Below are 20,688 nucleotides of genomic sequence, written 5' to 3'. Positions count from 1 at the left end.
ATTAAAATACTGGGTGTAACTCTGGACCAATGCCTCACCATGAAAGACCAGGTGGACTCCCTAATCAAAAAGGGTTTTTTCACCTTCTGGAAACTTAAATCCATTAAAGCATACTTTGATAACTCTGCATTCAGAATCCTGGTACAATCCCTCGTATTGAGCCAACTCGACTATTGTAACATCGCCTATTTAGCAATCCCCCAAAAGAATATGCGACGCTTACAATTGATGCAAAACACTGCGGTCAGACTAATCTTCGGTCTAAAGAAGTTCGATCACGTGACACCATACTTCAAACAGCTACACTGGCTGCCGATGGAGGCTCGTGTAAAGTTTTTCGCCTGCCTCTGCTTTAAAGTTCTTTACGGTCTAACCCCTAAATACATCACTGACCTCTTCTCCTTCTCAGCCAACAGACACAAGAGAAGCTCCCACTTGCACTTCGTTTCTCCCCCGGTTAGAGGTTGCAAACTAAAAAAACACCATGAGCATCTTCTCTCACATCAAGCAGCTCTATGGGGCAAAGATCTAGAACAACTCCTATTGCCCACCACTTACGAGGTATTCAGGAAACGCCTCAAAACTCACCTATTCCTGAAATACCTAGACAGTTGACCCACTCCTCTCTTTCCCCTCGCCAACAGTGTTCCTGCCCTTTCTCCCTATTGTTCCCACATCCCTTAAGTTATCTCAACTTGTACTTCACTAATCTTTTGTAAACCGCATAGAACTTAACGGTACTGTGATATATAAACTGTTATTATTATTATTATTATTATTATTATTATTAATAGGTGTTCAGAAAAGTTAGCCAGTAAGAAAATCTTGAAAAAACAAAAAAGTAGATAAACCCAACTCAATAGATGAATAACTAAAGTCCATAATATTGAGAGAAACTTTAAGTTCATAAATCCTAAAGAAAATCCATGAAAGACTCTGGCAAAAAGGGTAAAAAAAGTGTGGTGATCCAGATTCAACAATATTCTAAATGAGAGTTTATGTATCTGTCAATCCCAGTGGAAGTGAGAGCTGTGCCACCCTTCCAGAGAAACTCCTCATAACAACAAATGTCAATTATGCTGGGGTTTTTTAGGAGATTCAATCCCTCTTTCTTCTAAATGTCATCGAAGAAGTTCCTCTATCTCACAAAATCAGGGATTCTACTCCCTATATTTTTTAATGTCAAAAAAGACGGGAGGTATACGAACCATTCTGGATCTTGGAGATCTCAACAAATTTCTAGTCAAAAATTTCTAGTCAAAGAAAAATTCTGGATGTTCTCCCTTGCCCTTATTTATCCACTTCTGGATCAGAATGACTGGCTATGCTCTCTGGATCTCAAAGAAGCCTACACGCATATACCAATTCATCAAGCTTCCCTCAAGTACCTTCATTTTCAAGTGAATGGAAGTCATTACCAATACAAGGTTCTTCCTTTCGGCTTGACATCTTCTCCCAGAGTCTTCACGAAGTGCCTGATTGTTGTGGCCGCATCTCTCTGATCCCATGGTCTTCAAGTCTTTCCTTACCTGGACAACTGGTTGATCAAAACTGGGTCATCTCAGGAGGTGGCTCTAGCAACATCTCAGACCATTTCCTTCCTACAAGCTTTGGGATTCGAAGTCAATTTCCCCAAATCTCACCTAATTCCGACTCAACGTCTTCAGTTCATTGTGGCTATCCTCGATACTACTCTGAGAGCGTTTCTCCCTCCAGATCGCCTGAACACTCTTCTCATCCTTTGTCAACAGATGTTGAAGGTTCATACCATTTTTCAAGGCGCATGATGGCTCTCCTGGGCCACATGGCTTCCACAGTTCATATAACCCCACTAGCAAGGCTACATCTTCGCATTCCTTAGTGGTCCCTGGCTTCTCAGTGGTCTCAAGCGACAGATCATCTCTCACAACATATTTCTGTGACATCATCTCTTTAGCAGTCACTTTAATGGTGGATGACCTTCTCCAATCTATCCAGAGGTCTCCTTTTTCACTTGCCCCCTCACCAAAAGGTGATAATGATGGACACGGGGGGTGCACTTGGACAGCCTTCAAACTCAACGTCATTGGTCTGCCAGGGAGTGCAAATTTCACATCAATTTACTCAAGCTCCGAGCGATATATTATGCTCTCAAAGCTTTCCAACACCTCTTGAGTCCTCAAGTCCTCTTTCACACAATCAAGTAGCAATGTACTACATAAACAAGGAGGCACGACTCTCTCCTGTTATGTCAGGAAGCTCAGAAAATCTGGCTTTGGGCGACAGCATGCAGCATTTTCTTAAAGGCTGTCTACATTCAAGGGGGGAAGAATTCCCTAGCAGACAATCTCAGCAGAATTCTACAACCTCACAAATGGACTCTCAACTCTGCATCTCTCCATCCCATCTTCGCTCAATGGGGCACTCCTCAGGTGGACTTGTTTGCGACACATCACAATCACAAGTTGCCCCAGTTTTGTTCCAGACTTTACTCTGCTCACCGTCTGGAAGCCAATGTGTTTCTCCTGGATTAGACGAGCCTCTTTCTAAATGCATTCCCTCCAACTCCTCTCCTGTTAGACTCTGTTCAAACTCAAATGTGAGTCAGCCACCATGATTCTCATTGCTCCTTGGTGGCCAAGACAGCATTGGTTCTCCCTTCTACTTCAGCTCAGCACCAGGGAGCCAATTCCTCTACCAATCTTTCCTATTCTACTTACTCAGAAACAAGGATCACTTCTACATCCCAATCTGCAGTCGTTACACCTGACAGCTTGGTTTCTGTTGGGCTGAACCCATTTGAATTACATCTCTCTCAGCCTGTCCGCAATATTATTGACGCCTCCAGGAAGCTCTGAACTCAAATCCACATCTATTTGAGTCCATCTCAGTGCTATTACAGCTTTTCACCTGCCAGTCGAGGGTCAACATCTTACTGCTCATCCCTTGGTCTCCAGATTCATGAAAGGACTTTTCAATGTGAAACCACCTCTCCTCCAATAGTCTGGGACCTTAATGTGGTTCTTTCCAGGTTGATGAAGCCTCCATTTGAACCAATGGCCACAGCTCATCTCACGTTTCTCACCTGGAAAGTTGTATTTTTCATTTCTCTCACCTCTGCCAGGAGGGGGTCAGTACGCACACACCCAAAGTTTCTTCCAAAAGTGGTGACTGAGTTTCATCTCAATCAGTTGATTGTTCTAGTTTTTTTCCCTAAGCTTCATTCTCATGCATTAGAAACGGCCCGTCACACTCTGGACTGTAAGCGTGCTTTGGCCTATTACATCAACAGAACAAAGCCACACCACACATCTCCTCAACTCTTTGATCCTAACAAGTTGGGGTATCCTGTTGGGGCGTTCTGTTATGCTCAGACTGACCTGCACCTAGAGAGTTGTGCCACAGCTCACAAAGTCTGAGCTATGGCAACTTCTGTTGCTTTCCTCAGATATACTCCTATTGACGAAATTTGTAAAGCTGCTATTTGGTCCTCAGTTCATACATTCACTTCACATTACTGTCTGGAGTCTTTCTCCAGACGGGATGGGCACTTCGGCCAGTCAGTATTACAAAATTTATTTTCTTGAAGGCCAACACTCCTACCATCCCATTCTGGTTATCTTGGAGGAAACTAATCCAGAGGGGAATTGGACAACACTAGTATTTTCCCTGGAGAAAGTGTTAGAAAAGGAAGGCTCAAAAGACTTTTAAATAATGAGCTTTTAAATAATGGACATCAGTACGCGTCTTTCTGGTTGCACATGAAGGAATTAGTGGCTCAGGCAGTAGTTATTAGGTGACTGGCACCAGACACAAGTCTAAATAAAGACTGCCTCATACATCATGTTGTCCTGTGTTTTGTGTAGTCAAAAAAAAAAAAAAAAAAAAAATATATATATATACTTTAAATCACTTCCAAACATTTGCTCCAGGAAAAAATATATCAAAATATTGTATACTAAGGCGCTAAATCCAAAAGAGTGGTAAATAAATTATCTCCCAAAACGTAATGAGGTAAAGTACTTAAAATGTTGAAGTGTTAATAGCAAATCTTACCAAACTTTAAAAAAATTTTTAAGTTAAGGTGCAAGTGCAATCGTATTAAAAAGATTTTCAAATTAAAACAATACCATAGACTGTGCTCTGCTATCGTGTGTTCTATAGATATAAAAAACAGTTCGTATCAAAATAGATGAATGCTAGAAAAGTCTACGATAAATAAACTAATATAATCCAAATGATGCATAAATAAAGTTCGTAAAGTTCATATTAATGTAATCCAAATGATGCATAAATAAAGTTCATATTAATGTAATCCAAATGATGCATAAATAAAGTTCGTAAAGTTCATAGAAGTAATAAATAATTCATTCAATTGAAAATTCACATTCTTTAAAGCAATTTATGAAATTATCCGTAAAATTTCATCCTGAACTATTACTTAGCTCAATGTTTGTTGAAAATGAATAGAAATCTCCACTCTGTGTGTTGCGAATATGTGGGAAATCTCGACAGAGCTCTGTTTCGCTTCCTCAGGAGCGGGGATTGCTAGAAGATCACATTAATAAGGGCAACAAGCTATGATTGAAGCTGTCAGCACCGTTCTCTAAAGCGTGAGAAAATCAAACCATCGCATCAGAAGAATCTTCTCTGCCAGGAAGCGGTATAGATCTGGTCCTGGGCTATTCCGTGCAATATTTTCCTAAAGGCAGTCTATCTAGCAGGGACACAGAATATCTTGGCCAACAAGTTCAGTAGGTTTCTTCAACCACGAGTGATCTCTCAACAACACCACTTTATATCAGATCTTTGCAGATTGGGCCACTCTAGAAAGGTATCTATTTGCATTTCCTCACAATCGCAAACTTCCAAGCTTCTGTTCCAGAATCTACACCCCAATCGTCTGGCGTTCGATGCCTTTCTCCTAGACTGGCATGGCAACTTCCTTTATGTTTTCGATCCAATTCTTTTATTTGGGAAAACTTTACTCAGACTTCTCCAGGAGCAAGCCACCATGATACTCTTAGCACCTCGGTGGCCCCGACAATCATGGTACCCTCTCCTTCTACAATAAAGTGTATGGCAGGGGTGCCCAAAAGGTAGATCGCAAAGGCAATGCGAGTCGATGGCGGTGCCCATGCCGGACTCCATGATTTGTGTTGCCTTCGTTTTCTATCTGCATCCCGACGCCGTAAACAGGATGCAGAAGCTCCGGGCCGATCAACCTTTCTCTCCCCGACGTCAATTCTGATGTTGGAGAGGAAGTTCCGGGCCAGCCAATCACTATCTGGTTGGCCCGGAACCTCCTCTCCAACGTCAGAATTGACGTTGGGGAGAGGAAGGCTGGTCGTCGGGAAGCAAGGAGAGCTTGGGGCGGCGGTGGCTTGGAGGCCTGTTCCCCGATGGCGGTGACAGTGACTTGGGGGAGGGCAGGAAGACAGAAAGAAAGGGGAGGGCCAGGGAGAGAGGAAGAAAATGTTGAGGGAGGGAATGCGGTCTGGAGGAGAGGAAGTATACAGTAGGCGGAAGAAATATTGGATGCCCAGTCAGAAGAAGAAAGTGCAACCAGAAATTCATGAAATCACCAGACAACAAAGGGAGGAAAAATGATTTTATTTTCAATTTAGTGATCAAAATACAGTGGAACCTTGGTTTACAAGCATAATTCGTTCTAGAAGCATGCTCGTAAACCAAATTGCTTTTATATCAAAGCGAGTTTCCCCATAGGAAGTAAGGGAAACTCGCTTGATTTGTTGTCGTCCCCCCCCCCCCGAGAACCGGCATCGCTCCCCCTCTAGCCTGCAAATGCCTCCCCCCCCCCCGAGAACTGGCATTGTTCGCCTGCACAAAAGCCTTACCCCATCTGGCACCGGCATGCAGCCCACAGGATGTGCCGGTGAACTATGATCCGACCTTGAGCATCTCTGAGAGAGTGAGAGCCAGAAGGTCTTGAGCATGCACAGATGCTCAAGGCCCAGGCAAAAGGCAGGATCTTTGTTCACCAGCACGTCCTGTGGGCTGCGTGCCGGTGCCAGATGTGGTAAGGCTTCTGTTTGGGTGGGCCTCCTCTAGTTCCATGGGATTTTAATGTTATACTTTCCACTCTGATTAAACTAAATTAAACTAACCTTAAGTTTATATACCGCATCATCTCCACGGTTGTTGTGGAGCTCGGCACGGTTTACAAGAACTTAAAATATAGGAAGAGAAGGAAAAAAAAAAGGTTTACATGAACTTATATATAGAAGAGAAGAGTAAGGGGGGATAGAATTACATTTTAGTGAAAAGCCAGGTTTTCAGTTGTTTGCGGAATAATTGGAGGGAGCCCAGGTTCCGCAGTGGGGTAGTAAGGTCGTTCCAAAGACCTGTGATTCTGAAGAGAAGGGATTTTCCCAGTTTGCCTGCATAGTGAATACCGTGTAGAGAGGGGAAGGATAATTTATACCTTTGGGCGGGTCTGGTAGAGTCAGGACTCGAGGAGTTATAAGATAGTGGGATTAAGGGAGGAGGAATGCCGTGAATGATCTTAAAAGCCAGGCAGGAGCATTTGAAATGGATTCTGGGAATTACTGGGAGCCAGTGAAGTTTGACTAGGAGTGGGGAGACATGGTCAGACTTGCGTTTTGCAAAGATCAACTTGGCTGCAGTATTCTGGATTAGCTGGAGTCTTTGAAGACTTTTTTTTTGATAGGCTTAAGTAGATGGCATTGCAGTAGTCTAATTTGGAGAGGATGATGGATTGGACAAGGACGGCGAAATGTTGTTGGCGAAAATAGGATCTTACTTTCCTCAGCATGTGGAGGCTGAAAAAGCATGATTTAGCCAAGGAGTTGAGGTGGTCATTGAGGGAGAGAGAAGAATCGATAATGATGCCAAGGACCTTGCTTGAGAACTCAAGCTGCAGTGCAGTGCCTGAGTGTAGTGCGAAGAGGGTGGGCAGGTGTTCTAATTTTGGGCCGAGCCAGAGTAATTTTGTTTTTGATTCATTCAATTTCATCTGTACCGAGAAGGACCAGGAATGGATTAAGCTCCGTATGAACCTCTTTCAACATCATTTTTGAAGTTTTTCACTTGGAAAGTAGTATTTCTACTATGTATCACATTTGCACACTGAGTCAGTGAGCTTCAAGCACTTGTGTCAGACTCACCTTAAACAACATTCTACCATGACAGAGTGATTCTTTGCATACATCCAACATTCCTCCAAAAGATCTCAGAATTTCATCTGAACCAGTTTACAGTATAGTTCTTCCTGTCTTCTTTCCAAGAGCATATTCTCACCCTGGAAAAGCGGCACTCCACACATTGGACTGTAAATATTCTAGAGTCTAGCTTATTACTTGGATTGCACCAAGCCTCTCAGAACTTCTAATCAGCTCTTGTTATTTGATCCTAATAGACTTAGAGCACCCATCACCAAGAGAACCATATCAATTTAGCTGGCATACTATATCTCTTTTTTGCTATGCTTGGGCTTGGCTGGGCTGATGCTTGAGGGTCATGTTATTGCACATAGGTTAGAGCAAAAGCCACTTCCATAGCTCACCGTTTCACTCTAATTGAGAATATATGTAAAGCAGCCACCTGGCCTTCAGTTCATACCTTCACATCCCATTACTGTTTGGACAATCTTTCCAGAGGGAATAGTCAGTTTGGTCTCAAGCAGTTCTAAAAAATTTATTCTTTACTTAAATACCAACTTCCCTCCAACCCTGATCCTTGTAGCTAGGAAATCCCACATATGAGAATATGTCCTGCTTATCCTAGAATAAAGCACAGTTACTTACCTGTAACGGGTGTTATCCAAGGACAGCAGACAACCCTCCCATCTCCCCTAGTTGGCTTCATAGCTTTTTTACTTGACTGATGGTCCTGCAACCCGATGTCAGATGGGAAGGCACTGGCGCATGCGCAGTACAGGTCGACTTGAGACTTTGAAAATTATTTAAAGTGACAGTACACTTTACCATTGTCTGTACCAGGCTCTGTGGATGATGTCGTCCACATGTGAGAATATCTGCCACTGTCCTTACATAACACCCGTTAAAGGTAAGTAACTGTGCTATATACGTGTAGAAAGTGCTTATGATATGCAAAACTGTTTTTTAAATGGATCATAAAAATAATTTTGTAAAATATTCTGATCAGTATATCCCCCCTTCACCTTTTCTCTACATTTTCAGGTGGAAGGGGATACAGTTACTTTTTCCTTTGAAATGAGAAGTGGTCGTGAGCACAACACTCCAGACAAGGCTATGTGGGGGTTTGCGTGCACTGTTAGAGCCCAGGTAAAATGCTATATTAAGACCTTTAATTTTTGCATTAAAAAAGTAATTGTTAAATTTAAAATTCTAGTGCAATAGGCACATCATTCCTGAGCTCTTGGGTAGTCAATCCTTTCCTGCAAGATTCCATGTTGTTAGTCTCATTAGCATTTTCTTTGTTCTGCCTCCTATCACTCTGGGCTGTTCTGCAACTCCTCAGTTTGTCTTTCCCCATGCAAGATAGTAAAAGACTATCTGCTCTGCTCGAGTTTATTTTTCCTTTAGTTTGAGGGTTTTCTTTTTTGTCCAATCATGAGGCTTTTCGATACTACAAAGGCTCTCAGCCTTGGGACATTTCTGACTGTGGGAGAGCTCAGACTCTGAGATCAGAAGTCTGGAGACAAGGGGAAGACTGCTTTGCATTACACCCGCTTGGCCAGCCTGCACTAACAGTTTGGGAGTTCAGGGACCATTCCCTTGGGAGCCAGGCTCACCCTAGGTTATATCCGCAGAGGGCTTGGTGCAGGCTGAGCAGCTCCAAGACGTTTTTTCTATCAGGATCGGAACCTCCTGCATTTCCGTTTTTTTACTGCGTGCATGAGTTTTGAGGGTTGAATTCACTGGCTGGTCAGTGGGTCGGAGAGCAAGCAGTCTGGTTTCCAGGCTTATTTGAGGCAGAAGTTCTCACATTTCTCTGGTTGCATTTTCAGCCCAGGCAGCTCCCAGCACAAGCATGGCATAGTGAGTACAAAGGGATGGGGTGTCTTTAACTGTTTTTTATTAGGTGTTGGGGCTAGAGATCCCCTACCCATAAAATCCTAAAATCGCTATTTTATGACCCCTAGCGTAGCTCACTTGGGCCATTTTTGGTGCTAAAATCGCTACTGCAGTGGCCTTCTTGGATTTCCTGATTTAAAAATAAAAGCCTCTATCTGCCTTAAACACCTTGATTTAGCTTAAAATAAGGTGGGATACACTTCTCAGTTCAGGATTCATGCCAGATTTGTGTTGGATGAAAGGCTGAGGACCATCTGTGTTCCACATGCTGTGCAGCACAAGGGTGGGGGGTGTCAGGAGCCACAGGCTTTGCCCCCCTCTAGTTCTCCTGGAGGTGTAGGATCCCAAATGACTTGAGTTTAAGGCCAAAAGTCCTGGTTACAGCTGGGAAAGATCCAAAGTGCATCGCTGGTGAAGCGCAACTGCCCCTGCCACAAAACCCTAGAAAGGGACACGGGAGTGACTGCAGGGGACCTAGGGATGTCCTGGGCATGACTTTGCTCCAGAATTCATCAATTTGCTGTAAGAAGCTTATTTTTTTAACAGCGGCTGCATAGAGCTCTCAGGGTTTGAAGTGGTGCTGGCACTAAGGTCTCTCCCTCCAAGGGTGCAATTCCCCCTCAACGGAGCCATGCACAAGAGATGGGAGTTCAGTCGGAGGAGGACTGGGATGATATGGATTTAATTTCAATGCCTTTGCTTTCCCAGTCTAGGTCCTCAGTAGCAGAGGATTCTGCTTTACGTCTGGAAGAGCCAAATCCCGAACAGGTAGAGGATCTGGGTCTTAAAGGGTGTGCATGCTGTTTAAGCCTAGCGCTTTTGGAGATAATTATGGAGTCTTTCCAAGAATTAAAGATAAAGACTCCGCAATCCTCAGCTATGCAGTGCTCTCTTATGAGCAGCATTAAGGCTCAGACCACACACTTTCCCTCACCTCAGGACATTCTAATGGTCTGTTAAGTCCCAGAGGGGCCTCTTCTGGTGGTAAGGCCATGATGAAGCTTTATCCAATGGATGGATTCCCTGGTGGTGCAGGTAACCAAATGCACCTCTCTCCCAGTGAAGGTGGAGTGGTGTTGAAAGATACCCAGGACCACAGGCTATATTTGAGGCCGCAGCTGTGGGATTAAAGGTAGTGGCAGCAGCATCTTAGCACGCGCCTGCTATTCCAAATTGCACTGTGATCTGGAGGCAGATTTTGAGAGGGATCAGTGGTTTCTCATGTATGGAGTGGATTATGTAGCAGATGCTCTATATCTGCAGTCCCCAACCTTTTTTGCACCAGGGACCAGTTTCATGCAAGACAGTTTTTCCACAGACCCCGGGTGGGGGGGGGGACACGGTGCAGGGGTGGAATTCAAGTCATAATCGATAAAGTGCATAATATGTAATCTAATTATTACATATATAATGTAAGTATAATTATTACATTTTATATTATGCACTTTATTTTTATTTCTATTATTACTATTACTGTGTACAACATCTTTCACCCCTGCCAACCATCCTCATCCCCAACATTTCTCCTTGTATCGCCTCTCTCCAACACCATGCCACATCTCTCCATTGCCTCCACCATCCAGTCCAACATTCTTTCCTGCTTCCCACCATGCTGCCTTCAGCTAACCAAGAAGCCTTCCCCCTGAGCAACTATTTTTCCCTCCCAAAGTCTGATCCTAGTATTCTTCCCACCTTCACCACTTCCTTGAGGCCCCTCTTGCATCCCTTTCCATCCGTCCCACTGTTCCAAGTTTATTTAAAATTTGATATACCGCTTAAAATAATTGTCTAAGTGGTGCACAATAAGAAATATATAAAATTTGAAATTACTGGGGTGACATAACTTAAGACATAAACAAAGACAGAACATATTGGCAAACGTGTGTAAGTGTAGGGGTGAAATACAATAAGAGGGATGTGCTCTTCCTTTAATTTTATTCTTTTAAGGATCATGGGGTTATAGATCATAGGCATCTTTAAATAAAAATGTTTTATAATTTGATTTAAATTTGTCAATGGAAATTTCTTCCCGCAAGTTCAATGGTAGGGAGTTCCAAAGTGTTTGGGCTTTCACTGAAAAGATCTGCACTACCACATCTAACATTTCTCCTCCTCATCTCTCTTTTCCCTGTGCATCTGTACCTTAATCCTCGCTCACCACCATGTCCATGTCCAATAATTCTATCTCCCTCCCTGTGCCCAACAATTCCCCTCTTTCTTAATTTCCCCATGTGCATATGTGTGCTATCTCTTTCCCTCTCACTCAGACACCCATACCCAACTAGTCTCCTTTTCTATTGTATCCCCTATCTCAGCATCTCCCTCACTCTCTCCATTTTTCCATCCTATATCCCAGGTTCATGCCCCCTCCCTCCTTCCTTCTTTCCATCCTTTGTCTGAAGTTTGTGCTCCCTCCCTTCCTTCTGTGTCCCAGTACGCCCTTCTTCACCCTTCCATCCCTCAATTCTGTGTCCCAAGTTCATGCCTCCCTCCCACAGGTGTTTATCTGTTGGTCAGCTCCCTCCTCCCAGCTGTACTCTCTTTACAAAGCCGTGGCTGTGGTCCCCTGGAAGCCTAGAGGGAAGGTTTCCGGGTTAGCCGTGGGCAGTGTGTAGGAGCCGCTGCTAGCGGCTTTGTGAAGAGAAGTGCTGCTGGGAGGAGGGAGATGGCCAGAACCCGTGAATAAAAATTTCTGTGCAGCCCGGTTTGGTATGGCCCAGTGGTTGGGGACCCCTGCTCTATATAATATTTTCAGGGTATTGAGCAAAGTTTCTGCCTATGTCATGTCCGCCTGAAGAATGTTGTGGATTAGACGGTGTGCTGGGGGGGACTCATTCCCCAAGGGGACACTGAAAAAGATACCCTTTAAAGTACCTTTATAGGCACTCCCAATCTTCAGTATCCTGCCCCACTTTTGCCCCCAAGAAGCACTTATGATGCCAAGGCAACAGCCAGACCTCCAAGGATCAGTGAAAGGTTAACGGCCTATTGGGAGGCATGGGCAAGGATCACTTCAGACCTTTGGGTACTGGAGATTATTCAGGAGGGGTACAAGCTTGAGTTTGAAATTTTTCAGATCATTGATTTAAACCATGTCAACAAAAAGTGTGGAACTTCAAGCCGTCAAGAAGTTCCTTTCCTGCAGAAGAAAACTACAAAGGAAATCCATGAATGTATGATGCAAACATTGAGTGACAAACACCCATCATATTCCACAATGAAGAAGTGGTGTACAACTTTCAGCGTGGAGATTTCGGATCTAAAGATGCAGCAAGGTCTGGGAGGCCCCAAATGGTGTCGACTCTTGAAATTCTTGACCATGTTCATGACCTGATTTTGACAGATTGGCAAATATCAGCTAAAACAATTGCTGAGACACTACAGATATCCAGGGAATGTGTTGGCTGTATAATCCACAAGCAGCAGGGCATGCAGAAGCTGTCATAAAAGTGTGTATCCAAATGTTTGATTGTTGACCAGAAACAATGTCGATTGGACACTTCCAAGTTGATTTTGCTGCATTTTCAGTGAACTGGTGCCAGCTTTTTGGAATGACTAGTTACTGTTGATGAAACATGGTTACACCACTATGATCCTGAGACAAAACAGTCCATGCAAAGGCGATACTCATGTTCTCCAAGACCATGGAAATTCAAGACCCAAAAGTCAGCAGGAAGGTGCTGATTAAATGAGGCATTGAGGAGAAGGGAAGGAGTTCTCTTTTGCAGAACAATGCACCTGTTCACAAGGCTGGCAAAACAATAGATGTTTTAATGTAGTTGGGGTTTCAGTGCCATGACCACCAGATTTTGCTCCATCTGACTACTTATTATCTGTTTCCTTAAAAAGAGTTTGAAAGAGTGACAATTTTTGAGTGATTGCAGCAGTGGAGCAGTATTTCAGTGACAAGACATCAGAATATTTTTTGGAAGAGTTATAGAAACTTCAGACATGATGTGCCAAGTGTGTTGAACTTAGGGGTGAATATGTGGAATAATTGTAAGTTTCATAGCTCCATGTCATTCCTTTCCTTGCACTGTAGCTATGACAAATTTAACCTGTAAACTGTATGTTGTTAGTGTGACGCAGTGGTTAAATTACAGCCTTAGCACCCTGAGGTTGTGCATTTAAACCCATGCTGCTCCTTGTGACACTGGGCAAGTCACTTAATCCCCCCATTGCCCAAGGTACATTAGATAGATTGTGAGCCTTCTGGGAATAAATTCATGTAATCTGTTCTGAGCTCCCCTGTGAGAACAGTATAGAAAATTGAATAAATAAATATGGATATTGGTATTATGGACATGATGGTATGTGTCAAATTAGGATAAAAACTTTTACCAGAAAAAACTTTTACTGTAACTATGGCAAATTGTAACCTGTTAACTGTGTATTATGTATGTTAACCTGTAACCCTTCCTGAGCTCTTTAAGAAGGACGGGATAGAAAATGAATTAAGTAAATAAATGTTTCATGGCTCCATAGAATTCTCTTCTTGGTTTAGCTGAGAACCTTTCAGAACCCTGTTGTATTTTATAGTATCCAAAAGAGACTCGTAAGATGAAGCTGATTCTGGATCGCAAGTCAGTCAATGTAGCCCTCAAGATACCCTGTTTCTGTATTGAGACGGTAAAGTTGGTCATTGCTTCAAAGGCACCAGGGGAATTTCTCGGCTCTCTGGAGACGGTGAAGTCGGTCATTGCTTCAAAGCCACCAGGGGAAATTCTCGCCTCTCTGGATTTGACAGAGGCCTATCTGCACGTTCCTATTTTTCCAGAGAAAGGTGGTTCTTATAGTTCCATGTTCTGGAACAGCACTTCCAGTTCTCGGCCCTGCCTTTTGGACTGACTATAGCGCCATGTATATGCACCAAGGTGATTGGAGAAGCATACCTCCACAAGATGGGGATACAGATACATCCATATCTGGACGATTGGCTGATAAGAGCTCTGTCTGAATCTGAAGAGAGTACAGCAGTGCAGTTTGTGGTTCAGCTTCTGTAAAACTTTGGGCTAGGTAGTCAACTTTCTGAGAAGCCTCCTGAAGCCAGCACAATTTCTGGAGTATCTGGAAATTCTGTTAATAAGGAGAACAAAGTTTTTCTGCCAGAAGCCCACAAAGCAAAACTCAAGTGACAGATCAGGGAGTTTCTAGACAGGTCTGTACCAACAGCTTGGCATTACTTGCAGGAGCTGGGGTCGATGGTAGCAACTCCAGATTTGGTTTCCTGGGCAAGGCGCACCTGCTCTCTCTCCAGGATACACTTTTATCCTGCTGGTTCTCGTAAAGGGGTGCATGGAAGCACAGCATATCGCAATCTGAGCTGGGGGCTAGAGTCTCAGTCCCTGGCCCAAGGAATTATTTATATATTCAGTTTTTTAGCCCATCCTCCCAAAGGAGCCCAGAATGGATTACAAAGTACATCCATAATAATCCAGACAGAACAGAGATGACATAATTTACATAAATTACAGTATAGACATACAATAAAACATATGCACTGGTGAGATTAGGTGGCGTAGGTGTGTTGACTGAGTGACATTTCTGGGTGAATGACTTTAAGGCATTGAGTTAGTAAAGAGGAAGGTTTTCATGGCCTTCCTGAAGTTCCAGAGTCCATCTAGTGATCTGACAAATGGGAGGATGGTGTGCCAAGGTTTGGGTATGAAATGTGAGTAAGAGCATTTGCGGGCTGTTTCAGTTTTGAGGGAGCGACCAGGAGGTATGGACAGTCGTTTTTCTCCTTGGGACCTCAGTGGTTGCTTTGGGAAGTAGATTTGTAAGTTTAGTTTTCATGTAATACGGAAGAAATGCTCTCATGAGAGTGGTGTCTAGGATTGCCCCAATAAACTAAGTTGAAATGAGATGTGATTTGGGGAAGTTGACTTTGAATCCCAGAATCTGAAGAAAAGAAATGGTCTGAGATGTTGCTTGAACCACTTCCTGAGATGAAACAGCCTTGATCAACCAGTCCTGGTAAGGAAAGATTTGAAGGCCATGTGATAGGAGAGATGCGGCCACTACAATCAGGCACTTCGTGAATACTCTGGGAGAAGATGCCAGGCCAAAGGGAAGTACCTTGTATTGGTAATGACAACGATTGATTTGAAACCAGAGGTACTTCCTGGAAGCCAGATGAATCGGGATATGTGTTTAGGTTTCTTTGAGATCTAGGGAGCATAGTCAGTCATTCTGATTGAGGAGAGGATAAAGCAGAGCAAGTGACAACATCCTGAATTTCTCCTTTACTAGAAATTTGTTGAGAGCTCTGAGATCCTAGATGGGTGTCAGTCCTCTGGTCTTCTTGGGCACTAAGAAGTAACGGGAGTAGAATGCCCAGCCCTGCTGATCGAGAGGGTCCTATAAGTGGTTCGAGAAAGTTTCAAAATCAAGTTCTGAGCCTTTCTTCTGGGCCTTTTTGTAGATTCCCCAGCCAGCTGGAGAGAGCCCTCAGTCCAGGCAATGGTGTGTTGTGTCAGGAGGCCCAGAAAATCTGGTCTTGGACGACAGCTCGCAATCTACTCTTAAAGGCTGTCTACATTCAAGGAGAGAAGAATTTGCTAGCAGACAACCTCAGTAGGATTCTTCAGCCTCACGAATGGACTCTCGACTATGTAACTCTCCAATCCGTATTTGCTCAATGGGGCACTCCACAGGTGGACTTATTCGCAGCTCCTCACAATCACCAGTTGCCCCAGTTTTGCTCCAGATTTTACTCCCCTGTCAGTCTGGCAGCGGATGCTTTTCTTCTGGATTGGATGGGTCTGTTTCTATATGCATTCCCTCCACTGCCTCTCATGTTTAGAACTCTGTTCAAGCTCAAGAGAGAAGCAGCCACCAAGATTCTCATTCCCACAGTGACCCAGACAATATTGGTTCTCCCTTCTTCAACTCGGTTCCAAGGAGCCCATACTTCTTCTAGTATTTCCTACTCTGCTTACTCAGAAGCAGGAATCGCTTCTACATCCCAATCTGCAGTCTCTACATCTGACAGCTTGGTTTCTCTTGGGCTGAGTTCTCAAATTCTCCTCTCTCAGCCTGTCCGTCAGATTATTGATGCCTCCAGGAAACCAGCTACACAGCAATGTTACCAACAAAAGTGGACTTAGTTTTCTTCCTGGTGTCTTCTTCATCATCATGACCCAACTTCTTTGGCAATGGAATTGGTGTTGGATTATCTCCTTTCTCTGTCTGACTATGAACTTAAATCTACATCCATTAGAGTCCATCTCAGTGCTATTACTACTTATCATGAACCAATACAGGGAAAACCTTTTACTGCTCATCCTTTGGTCTCCAGATTCATGAAAGGGCTTTTTAATGTGAAACCACCTCTCAAGCCTTCCGCTGGTTGTATCGGACGTTAATGTGGTTCTTTCCAGTCTGATGAAGCCACCATTTGAACGAATGGCCACAGCTCATCTCACATTTCTTACCTGGAAAGTAGTCTTCCTTATTGTTCTCACCTCTGCCAGGAGGGTCAGTGAGTTACAACACTAGTAGCAGATCCACCCTTCACAGTTTTCCATCATGATAAGGTGGTTCTGTGTACACATCCAAAGTTTCTTCCAAAAGTTGTCTCTGACTTTCATCTCAATCAGTCGATTGTTCTTAGGCCTCATTCTCATCCTGGAGAAGCAGCCTTGCATACTTTGGACTGTAAACGAGCTTTGGCTTACTACCTTGATCGCAGAAAGCCACACAGAACTTCTCCCCAACTCTTCATCTCATTTGATCCAAACAAGTTGGGGCATCCTGTTTCCAAGAGAACGATTTCCAACTGGCTAGTTGCCTGCATCTCGTTCTGCTACACTCAGACCAGACTGGCACTGGAGAACCGTGTCTCAGCACATAAAATTAGAGCTATGGCAGCTTCTGTTGCTTTCTTTAGATCTACTCCCATTGAGGAAATCTGCAAAGCTGCCACCTTCACTTCTCACTACTGTCCAGAGTCATTCTCCATAAGAGATGGGCACTTTGGCCAATCTGTTTTACAAAATTTATTTTCTTAAGGCCAGCACTCCCATCATCCCATTCTGTTAGCTTGGAGGTCACCCATCAGTGAGAATATGCTGCTAGCTTGTCCTGGGATAAAGCACAGTTACTTACTGTAACAGGTGTTATCCAGGGACAGCTGGCAGATATTCTCACAACCCACCCACCTCCCCGGGTTGGCTTCTTAGCTGGGTGGGAAGGCACTCGCACATGCGCGGTGAGGGCTATCGCAAACTTTCTAAGTTCTTAAAGTGGCAATGCATTTTTAAAGTGGTCCGTACCGGGGCTCCGTCGATGACATCGCCCATCAGTGAGAATATCTGCTTGCTGTCCCTGGATGGATAACATCTGTTACGGTAAGTAACTGTGCTTTACAGGGACTCATCTTCATAATTTTACCAGTTTCTATAGAGTAGACATAGCAGCCAAGAAAGACACCTCTTTCGGGTCCTCTGTTTTGAAAGCAGGCTCAGTGGGCCAGCCCTAGACTCAGGGGGACTGCTTTGGTATATCCCTAGCATTCAGGATTACTAGACACACTACATTAGAAAAAGAGATTAGATTCTTACCTCGATAATCTTTTTTCGTGTAGATGTGTGTAGTAGTCCCGAAGCCCCATCCTGTAAGTGGACTTCACCTTCCTTAGGATCAGTATGGATTTGGAAACTCTTTTGTCTCTTAGATAGCCTAAAAAAAAAAAAAGCCTAACATGCAAGAAAGTAAAGTCTGGTCTAAGTCTCTGCTTGATAGCAGGACATGCGAGTAGCTACAAACTCTATATAATAATAGTGCTGGTTGCACATAGTTTTGGTATATGTTTTGATCAGTTACTTGAATGTTATAATAATAAATGATATGTATGTTGCAGAGCAGAATTGTAGTGTCTGGGATTTTTTCACCGTTTCCTTCCTTCCTGTTATGTCATTACATTTCTGCTTGATTACTTTTGTACAAATTGAGGGGGCTGAGTTTAAAGATGATTGACAGCATTCTGCAAGCAACTTGTAGGGTTCAAATATATAACCCTAGCATTCAGGACTAGTAGACACATCTACAAGAAAGAAGATTATTGAGGTAAGAACCTAATCTTTCTTTCTGGTTGGTTATGCTTTTTTAACTTAATAATTTTCAGATGACAGAACTTCAGTGTTTGTATTTTTATTCTCTTCCAGGAGTCCTCAGAAGATGTTTCTGGAGGTCTTCCTTTCCTAGTAGACCTGGCTTTAGGTCTGTCTGTTCTGGCATGTTCCATGCTAAGAATCTTATATAATGGACCAGAAATTACCAAAGAAGAAGAATCATGCCATGAACTATTAAGATCTAAACTTCTACAGAGGTAGAGCACTTGATTTTATTATGGTTATTTTTCATGTCACAATTAAGTATAAACCTTAGATTGTGAACACACTAGGGACAGAGAAAATAGCTGTATTTGATGTGTACAGTACTGTGTTCATCTAATATTACTGTAGAAATGATTAGTAGTAGTAATATACCAGTCACTCTTCAATCATCTCCCTTCCCTGAAAATATTTTATTTTTTTTATATACCGCAACAACCTTACAATAATGTCTAATTTGGGAACAAGCCTAGGTGGTGTACAATACACTAAACAAATCGAGAGAGAGAGAGAAAAGAATGCCAATGAAAAAAAATACATATATTTGGCTCTATTTTTCTCCCTATCCTTCAGTACAACCCACTGTAAGTTCGGTGATATCGGCAGTATGACGAGAGGAGTTCCTCATATCCTTGGATATGATAGAAGTGTATTCTGTCTGGAAAGATCATCAACATTTTCTACATTTTGCAGTCCTGGCTAAACATTACCAGTTTTATGTTTTCCTATTTGGTGAAGGTGATGGTGGTAGTAGCAAAGAAGGAATGTTGGGCTATCTTTATCTGAATGACCAGTTGATTTGAGTCAAGTTGTACCAGGAAATCAAGAGGGGTGTGTGAATCAAGTGATAACAGTTCCTGCAAGGGTTTGGTTGAGTTGCAGATGGTGGAGTTTATGGGGAGGATGGGTGCGCTTTGAATCTGTACGGGCATGTGTTTCTGACTAAAGAGAGTGTTGTTGCAGATCTGCCATAGAGCTGTGATTGATGATGGTGGCTCTGGAATTGGTGTCTTAGGGCAGGGTCCACATGCTTCCATTGCAGAAAGCCCTGTTGTCTCATTGGTCATTACAGACTCAGTATTATGGTACTTGTTAACAGATAAAGACCAGCATGGCCCATCCAGTCTGCCTTAGAAAGGTGTCCAGGATTGTACCTGTGACTCCATGCAGGAGTCCCTTTGTCTTTAGGATTGTAACTGTTGCCAAACTCCTTTACTTAAAAATCTGTTGTCAGACAAAGTCAAGACATTTTTTTAGACCAAAGCATATCTGTTGCCCACCCATTAACTTTGGACGTCCACAGAAACTCAGGTCTGGCTATTCTCTTGACACATAGGGAAGCTATTGAGCCATGTTTGAGAAGAAAACCAAATCAGCATCCATGTATATCCATTCACTTGTCTCTTTTCAGGTGTCAGTGGCAAGTAGAAGCTAATGGTGCAATATCCCCTGCTCTTACTCCAAGTCCTTCTCCACTTCCTCTTACCATAGACGAAGACAGAGAATTCACCTATCCTGCTGATATATTGGTGCCTCCAGTTGGCAATTATTTTGATCTGCCAAGGATTCGGTTACCTCCTGGAATCATGATAAAACTCAGGGAAATATCTGGACGAGCCCGACCTCAGTTTAGACCCAGTATAAAGTATGTGTAATGCTTCTCCTCACCTCTGTTTCACTAACATCACATAACTGGTTATTAATGTTGGGGTGTGTTCAGGTTGTGTAGGATGTGCTTGGTTATACTTTGCCTTAGTACTTAAGTTTTTAGGTGCTCTATAGTCATGTAACCCATATGAGCCTTACTTAACTTGCAGAACCTTAACTTGCCCCTAGCAGCGATCTCAAACTCAAATCCTTTGCAGGGCCACATTTTGGATTTGTAGGTACTTGGAGGGACGTAGAAAAAATAGTTAATGTCTTATTAAAGAAATGACAACTTTGCATGAGGTAAAACTCGTTTTACTATAACAAGTTTTACGTCATGCAAAGTTGTCATTTCTTTAATAAGACATTAACTATTTTTTTATCCCAGGACAAGCAGGCAGCATATTCTTAACGCATGGGGTGACGTCACCGATGGAGCCCTGGTACGGACACTTTTAACTAGAAAGTTCTAGTTGGCCGCACCGCGCATGCGCGAGTGCCTTCCCGCCCGACGGAGGAGTGCGTGGTCCCCAGTTTCTTCGTTTCCGTGGAGCGAAGAAGACGCATGTGTTTTCAACGGCCGTTGAAAAAATCAGTTTCTGCCTTCCCGCTCGCATAATTTTTCGTTTTTCTTCTATTTTTTCCCTTCGGATTACTTTACTTTTATTTAAAAAAAAAAAAAAATCGTCGAGTTTTCTTTATTTTTCAGGCCGGCTGTTGCCACCATACAGGCCTCCGGCTTCGATTTTGTGGAGGCCGTGTTTCCCTTCATGCCCCCTCAACCGGGCTTTAAGAAGTGCCAGCGGTGTGCATGCCCGATCTCTCTCACCGACCCGCACAATTGGTGCCTGCAGTGCTTGGGTCCGGAGCATCTGGCTGACACCTGCACCCGCTGTGCTACCCTT

The 20,688-nt window shown here is 43.3% G+C and overlaps 1 protein-coding gene across 4 annotated transcripts in view; it reads left to right on the top strand.

Annotated features, from left to right (window-relative positions):
* The window catches only part of HECTD4 (HECT domain E3 ubiquitin protein ligase 4), a 492,696-nt gene that overhangs the window by 173,092 nt on the left and 298,916 nt on the right, over nucleotides 1–20,688 (top strand). For all 4 annotated transcript variants that reach the window (XM_033956861.1, XM_033956860.1, XM_033956862.1 and 1 more), the window contains 3 exons: nucleotides 8,163–8,267; nucleotides 18,188–18,351; nucleotides 19,548–19,781. In XM_033956861.1, coding sequence (XP_033812752.1) covers nucleotides 8,163–8,267; nucleotides 18,188–18,351; nucleotides 19,548–19,781 — 503 coding nt within the window. The remainder of the gene's footprint in view (nucleotides 1–8,162; nucleotides 8,268–18,187; nucleotides 18,352–19,547; nucleotides 19,782–20,688) is intronic.

The sequence above is a fragment of the Geotrypetes seraphini genome, chromosome 8 (genome assembly GCF_902459505.1).
Source record: "Geotrypetes seraphini chromosome 8, aGeoSer1.1, whole genome shotgun sequence".
Lineage (NCBI taxonomy): Eukaryota > Metazoa > Chordata > Amphibia > Gymnophiona > Dermophiidae > Geotrypetes > Geotrypetes seraphini.
This window is presented reverse-complemented; position numbering and strand designations above follow the sequence as displayed.